The sequence below is a fragment of the Hordeum vulgare genome, chromosome 1H, assembly GCF_904849725.1.
Source record: "Hordeum vulgare subsp. vulgare chromosome 1H, MorexV3_pseudomolecules_assembly, whole genome shotgun sequence".
NCBI lineage: Eukaryota > Viridiplantae > Streptophyta > Magnoliopsida > Poales > Poaceae > Hordeum > Hordeum vulgare.
This window is the reverse complement of record NC_058518.1, coordinates 302523274-302530172: the sequence shown is the minus strand read 5'-3', so window position 1 is coordinate 302530172 and position 6899 is coordinate 302523274. Positions and strand designations below refer to the sequence as shown.

Here is a 6899-nt window from a genome sequence, read left to right as displayed (position 1 = left end):
GGTAGGATACTTGAGAGGGGGAGGTCGATCGGAACATTGAAACCACAGAGCAACACGCCTAGCCATTTGGCCTCTGGAGGATCGAGAGCGTTGTACTAATTCATCCACCAACCTCCAAGAGAGGCAATCCACCAAAAGCAAGAGTAGGGTTTTACGCTTCGTAGCGGCCCAAACCTGGGTAAACTATTGTGTTCTCTGTTCTCCTCACCATCGTGTGAGTTCTTTGTCGTTTCCATCGAGTAGCGGGCTAGGTAAGGTCGAGCCGAGAGAGATCGCCGCACACGCCCCTGTGTTCGAATCCTAGGGTTTTGCGGAGCCCGAAATCCGACAATGAGGAAGAGTCATCAAGTGATGGCAGCAAGAGAAGCCTTACACCAAAGTCGGTTGCCTACTCCAAGCCAAATAGACCAAGTGGAGGCAAGAAAGATGGAAAAGAAAAGAAGAAGACGAAAGGAGATGATGAGCTAAAAAATGCTATGAAAGCTATTGTGAACGCAAGAAAGGAAGCGAATGAGGTGAGGAAGATGGCAAGGAACCAAGATGCGGCGACCGATGAGAGGAGGTTGGCGACCGAGGAGAGAAGGGTGGCGGACGAGGAGAGGAAGGTGACAATGAAGGAGAAGAAATTGGCCATGGAGGAGCGCGCTAGATTGTTGGAATGGGAGAAGTACTTGTTCTTCATCATGGACACATCTACCCTCGATGAGCAATAAAAGGAGTACGTCAAGCTTGCCAGAGAAGAAGTCTTGATCAAAAACGAGGCATGGCCATTGAAGGCATGGGAGCTACTATGGGAGGCATGGGTGGCATGAGAGGCATGAGTGGCTTCGGAGCTACCATGGGCGGCATGGGAGGCATGGGTGGCTTCGGAGCTACCATGGAGGTATGGGAGACATGAGTTTTGCGTCTCTCATGGAAGGCATGGGAGCACCTCCGGATGGACACGTGTCTTCCGGTGTGCCTCCTCACATACCTTCGCATGATGCCGTTGAAGATCTTGCCAACACCTACTGAGCTTCACATGATGATGCGGTGCGCGTCAATGAAGACGAGGAGGAGGAAGAATCGTCTTCGAATGAGGATGAAGAAACGAAGGAAGAAGAGGACAAAGATGAGGCATGATTGTTGATGTGCCATTTCTTTATGAGAACTTTTTTTATGTCATGAACTTGGTTGGTTGATGTGGCATGATTGTTGATGTGCCGTGAAATTAAACTATGCTATGTCTTTTTTATGTTTGATATATCCATATTATCTTTAAAATGAACAAGTTGCCACGCGCTGAGTTATAGCGCGTCCGTTGAAACAGCTCGCGCGCGTAATATTTTTACCGTTGTCGTTGGAGCAAGCGCACTCCGACGCGCTAAAATTTTCTATTTCAACGTTGTAAAATGGTTTTTACGCGCGCGTCTGCTGGAGATTCTCTTAGGCGTTCGATTGTCAAGAGATGGAGATTCTCTTAGGCGTTCGATTGTCAAGAGATGTCCGGGCATAAACAAACAGTCTGGTACTATACCACATGTGGCATTGCAATTGAATTTATGGTTTCTTCTGGCGCAAGTTGTGCAACTATCTCACTTTTCGATACAATTGCTTTACAAGAGAATGAAGTTGTCATCAACTGATTCAGGTAGGCCGGGGGTTTCAACCTTCTTTTCGAGAAAAGAAAACATCAACTGATTCAGGTCCAACTGAACCCTGACGACTCTGCAGTTTCACAGAAAACAGGACTCAGCAAAAGCAGTTCATCCTGGGCACACAACCTCCATAGGCTAGTTGAGTACACATGGCGATATGCACCCACCCACAACAGCGGGATATCAGATTAGTACCAAAACTTCTGTGCACATTAGTTACATCTTCAGCCAAGAAACACAAAACCTTCAAGTCCTGATACATTCGTTATGTGCTGCAATCAAGCCGTATAAACCTATCCCGCGAATGTTAGACTCAACTTTTACGAGGGCGATACACGGTAGATGGTTTGCGTCCCTTGTCGGTGGTGTAAGCAATTTCGACGATTTCAAGTCTGCAGCCATGAGATTCATGGCCAGGCAATTAGTATACAGTTCACATGGGGTGAGTGACGAAGTAGTTGAAGTCATGGTGCCGGACTCCAAGCTGCTTAAGCCAGGAGTCTGCTGCGCCGAAGAGGGAGACGATCCTCTTATGATCTCCTGTCCTGGGGTTGGTCCACAGAGAGCCTTGTATCTTGTTTGCTGCGAGTCCAAACGGTGGAAGCGATACTGTGTTGGCCTTCTGGTCATTCTGTTTCCCACTGGCAGCTGAGCCATAGGTCATGGTCTCCGGCGAGTGATCTGTTCAGAAACAGTAATAATGCCATCAATACAGCTAGTTGTGGTTTGGAAACGGTGTTCAAGGCATGTCACTAGGGCAGCTGTTATTAAGGACTGCAGTACCAATCCACGCAAGAAAAAGCAGGGTCAAGCTCAAAAAATTGGCTTGGTTTAGACTCTACTGCGATTAATTTTTTGCAGGGCAGTGGACAGCTGGTGTGTCCAAGTGCGGTTGCACACATTGTTAGCCAAGCAAGCTTGCACCATTGATGAATAAAAATACCTGAAAGAACCCTTCCTTCATGGTAAAACATAGAAATTTCTACCCTTTAAGAAACAACTAGATCTCTAATAATTAACTAACAAAGTCAAGCTATGTGACAAGAGAGTCTCTTTCTCCCCTTAACCGGGGAAAGAAACTGCCATCACCTCCTTCTCTCGCAAGCAATTATCTAATATACTTGAAAGCCAAGACACGGGGCCTTTTGAAACTGAAGATGAAGGTTTGAAAGCAAAATAACAAGCTGAAAGAACCCTTGAAGAGAACTCTCATATTCTTGGAAGCTAAGCATCAATTGTTTTTGTGTGTGTGTGTGTTGTGTGTGGTGGGGGGTAACATCTCATATCATACCAATTGGCAGTAAAAAACATATCTTGGCATCAATGTATCTAATAGTTCTAACATGCATCTTTTCTGGAATATAGCAACGTAACCAAACTCGTTAAGCACAGTGTGCCTTTACCATAGATACTCCACATAATCTGAACACTAGAAACCACTCAATCAATCGGTCTCAAGCAAGGTGATTGAGAAAGCTACAGTTCATTTCGAGTTTCTTCCACCAAGGGCCACCATAATGCCACTCCTACATTAATTATAGTTTAAACATACACCAACGATCCAGGGAAAGGTTTCCCCAAAGTATACAGCACATGTTCTGTGCTTGTGACCGACATACTTCTGCAGTGCATATTCTCATGTCATGTGACTGAAGCAAACCTTTGACTAAGCTAGACCATATTTGCATTCATTTAATAGTCAAGGGCTAATATTTTAAGTGAACAAGTTCCAACTGACAGCTTGGTACAGAAGCAATGGAAGACTACATGTTTACGAGTAGTTGGGGAATGTAACTGTCATTATGTCCCATGATCTTGCAGTCATCCTCTTCCAAGCCACTAACCCAATCTAATCGAAATCATTAGAGGATATCCACACAGTGCAAGATGAAATTTGACTCGCTGTGTCTACAGGAACATCTAAACACACACAAATGGACATCACCTGAATATAGGATGATTAGTGAGTAGCATCATTGACACAGGTCATGCAGCAATGGGACAGAGTCCTATGGAAATGATGACGTTCTTGTGCCATTAGAGATGATCAAACTGGTCTAGTTAGTGTCTTACGTATGGCTGTGTGCATCGTAATGATGCAGAGGCCAGGGGTGATCCTCCATTTCTAAAAGAAAAAATAGTCTTACATGCAACAGCAACGTACCTTGAAATGAAGAGGAAATGGTATGGTAAGTTAGGAAGCACGCAGACAAGTCCTTCACGTTGCGTTGGTAGGGAATGTGGTAGATTGGATACCTAAATATAGTAGTAGTAAAGTTAAATGACAATGTCAAGAAATAACAACTATCGCAGGGAACAAAATGAATAACCGGGAAAGGATTTCGGAACATAGAAACAACGCTTACTACCTAGACAGAAATGATGAGAGTACCACAGGTCAAACTGAACATAAACACTTCAATCGACTATAAAACTAAGAGAAAAGTATGTTTTTGGTCCCTCAAATTCCTTAAAAGTATAGACTTGGTCCCTTAAGGTTTTTTGGTATACATTTGGTCCTTCAAGTGTCAAAACCGGATATGTTTGGTCCAAAACCAGATTTTAGACCGGGTTTGACCGGTGAACAGTAAATTCAAAAAATAGCAAAAGAATTCAGAAAAACTGAAATTTGGTGGCCATCAAGATGCTTGGGTGCGGCAGGTATGTGCAAATTAGTGTGGTGTGTCGACATTTGAGGAGCTCGTGGCGAAAAAAGAAATGTTGGCTCTCAAAATATGCTTTTTTTGTTAGAGCTCCTCGGATGTTATTTGACGATAAAAATTTACACCCACCTAGAGCACCCAAGTATGTTGGTTGTCACAAAATTTTAGATTTTTTAAAATTTACTTGCTATTATTTTAATTAACTGTTCATCGGTCAAACCTGATCAACATGGTCGAACCCGGTCAAACGCCGGTCAACGTGTACAAAATCTGGTTTTGGACCAAACCTATCCGGTTTTGAGAGACTTGAAGGACCAAATGTATACCAAAAAATCTTGAGGGACAAAGTCTATACTTTTGGGGAACTTGAGGGACCAAAAACATACTTTTCTCTAAAACTAAATAGGTACCGGCTGGGCACCACTGCCTGCAATCTAGAATTATAAGCAAGGAAAATAGAATGACCAGGCCATGCAAGCATGATTTGTAAAGAAACTCTTATGTTGTGTGATTGCTTGTCTGCCAAAATCTCTTTCTTGTAAAGAATAAAACTAAAAGGGGCAAGCTTGATCATACCAGGCAACTGACATCCAACTGACAGGTGAAAGGTCGACGCTCTTGAGCGATGTCAACCCAGGAAAGCCCTGGGATAGTTCATATACCTGGCAGAAGCAAACAACTAAGAACAGAAATAGCAGGACTAGGATAAGCTACTAGAAGATTTGTCATAGAAATTCACCTTATCCATGAGTGGGATCCTTCCATAAGGAGAGCAAACTTCAAAGAACTCAAAATACAAATGGCCAGGTCGCCTCCTGTTCCCCCCTACTATGTCGCAGTTAAATGAGTCGTCAGATGTTGAACTCCAGGATCTTGACATCTTCTCATTGTCGTCATCATCGCTCCAGAAGTCCATGGCATAATCCTCGCCAAAACTCCTGCAGGCAAAGAGAAAACCGGTTCAGCCCGCATCCAGAGATCAACATGAAGTGAAAATCAAGTACTCCTATGGTTATTTTCGTGCAGACCTGGATGCATTCAGGACTTTGTTGGTGTATAGCTGTATCCCTGACAAGTACGGGACGTAGTACTGAACTACCTTGTCCCCTCCTTGCAGCTGCACGGTGGCTCCGGCGCCGTACGCGCTCCACTCGTAGTACTGCTCCCACAGGTCGGCGAGGTTGAAGTACTCGACGCTGTCGGCGTCGGCGTGGTGCCACGCGTCATTGGACAGCCGTCCGTTGGTCTGGATCAACACGATGAGCAGCGGCGTCTCAGTCCCAGATTAAGACATGACAAATACGCATAGCCTGCCTGCCTAGCTGCTACTGCCATGAGACTGAAAGGCACTCACTAATACTGTAGTAGAACAGTTGAGCAGCGGGCCGAATTGACAAGCCAAAGGCAGGAATTTATGCCCGCAGCCGTCGCCACCGAGGACGCGTCCCGATTAGGGGAGAGGCACAGTTCGGCAGTGGTACCAGCAGCAGCAGGTAAATAAATTCTCAAAATGAAGAAGGGATACATAGTAGTACTACTAGTTGTGATTATTCAGCAGCGAGCAGTAATTCAGTGGGCATGTGGAAGCACAAGTGACGCGAGCAGATCAGCCAAGGAGTAATGGCCGCGAATCCTAAAGGTCCCGATAACCATGGCGCGGATCGCGTGGGCGGGCGCGGGGTTTGCGGACAAGGGGAGGGGAGCGTCACCTTGGGGAGAATGTGCGTGTCGACCGCCGGGGTGGTGCAGTCGAGGAAGCGCTGCAGATTGGAGTGCGGCCGGCCGTCCTCTGCCCTCTGCCCGCCCATGGCCCCTCCGCGTCCAGGCGCCTCCGTCTCCGCGCGAGACCGAGCACCCCCGCCGCCCTCCACGGCCACGGCGATCGGAATCGCTCGCTCCCTCCCAAGGAAGAGGAAGGGGCCGAGCACGAGCAGGAGCAGGTGAGAGAGGGAGAGAGGAGAGGAGAAGAATCCGAAGGAGCCTCGGCGGCGCCGCGCAGGCAGGTGGTGCAGCTGGGATTCGGGAGCGAGAGCGGGAGGGGGAAGGAGCGAGGGGAATGGCGGCTTTATTCGTCGGGGGGAGGGGGGGAAGCCGCGGGGCGGGGCACGAAACCGGCTGCGGTTTGCTTTGCTCTCGCGCGCTCTCTCTCCTCGCGTTGGCCTTGTGTGATGTCGGACGCCAACGCAAACGCTTCCGTGCTCGCGCGGTCGCGCCCTTCTCATCCCCCCACGTCAGCCCGCTGTGCCGGTGGGGGGCGGCGAGTCGAGCCTGCTGTGTCGCGGTGTCGTCCACCCCAGCGCGCCCGACCCGCTAGCCCGCACGGACCCGTCGGGGTCGTCGTCTCGTCTCGTCGCGTCGCGTGTCTTTTTTTTTCATCGGAAACCCAGACTTGATCCGCGGTCCTTTTTTCCAACAGAGGAAAATGGCAAACCCTGACGTGATTCACTTTAAGATTGTATTTCTGATCCTCAAAAAAAAAATGTATTCCTCATCAGAGGACGGTTTGCGAAACTCTGTGCTACTTCCTCGCCCTGACGTGACCCCGCCTCCGGATTAACAACGAAGCGCAGCCGTCAGCCGTCCGATAAGATAATCCGTT

The 6899-nt window shown here is 47.6% G+C and overlaps 1 protein-coding gene across 1 annotated transcript; it reads right to left on the bottom strand.

The window, feature by feature from the left end:
- Window positions 1–1792: 1792 nt before the first annotated feature.
- Window positions 1793–6555, bottom strand: LOC123432297. Its single transcript, XM_045115382.1, has 6 exons — window positions 6010–6555; window positions 5329–5546; window positions 5040–5238; window positions 4877–4962; window positions 3802–3893; window positions 1793–2318 (listed from the first exon to the last, which is right to left on the bottom strand). The coding sequence occupies exons 1-6, from the start codon at window positions 6520–6522 to the stop codon at window positions 2071–2073; spliced, it is 1356 nt and encodes a 451-aa protein (XP_044971317.1). The 5' UTR covers window positions 6523–6555; the 3' UTR covers window positions 1793–2070.
- Window positions 6556–6899: the final 344 nt, after the last annotated feature.

Coding starts and splice junctions, on each gene's coding strand:
- LOC123432297 (XM_045115382.1), bottom strand. CDS start 6,522: ATGAGAAGGGCGCGACCGCGCGAGCACGGAAGCGTTTGCGTTGGCGTC. Junction 5,547..6,009: donor ACACGCACATTCTCCCCAAG/GTGACGCTCCCC, acceptor GTGTTGATCCAG/ACCAACGGACGGCTGTCCAA. Junction 3,894..4,876: donor AGTTGGATGTCAGTTGCCTG/GTATGATCAAGC, acceptor TACTATATTTAG/GTATCCAATCTACCACATTC.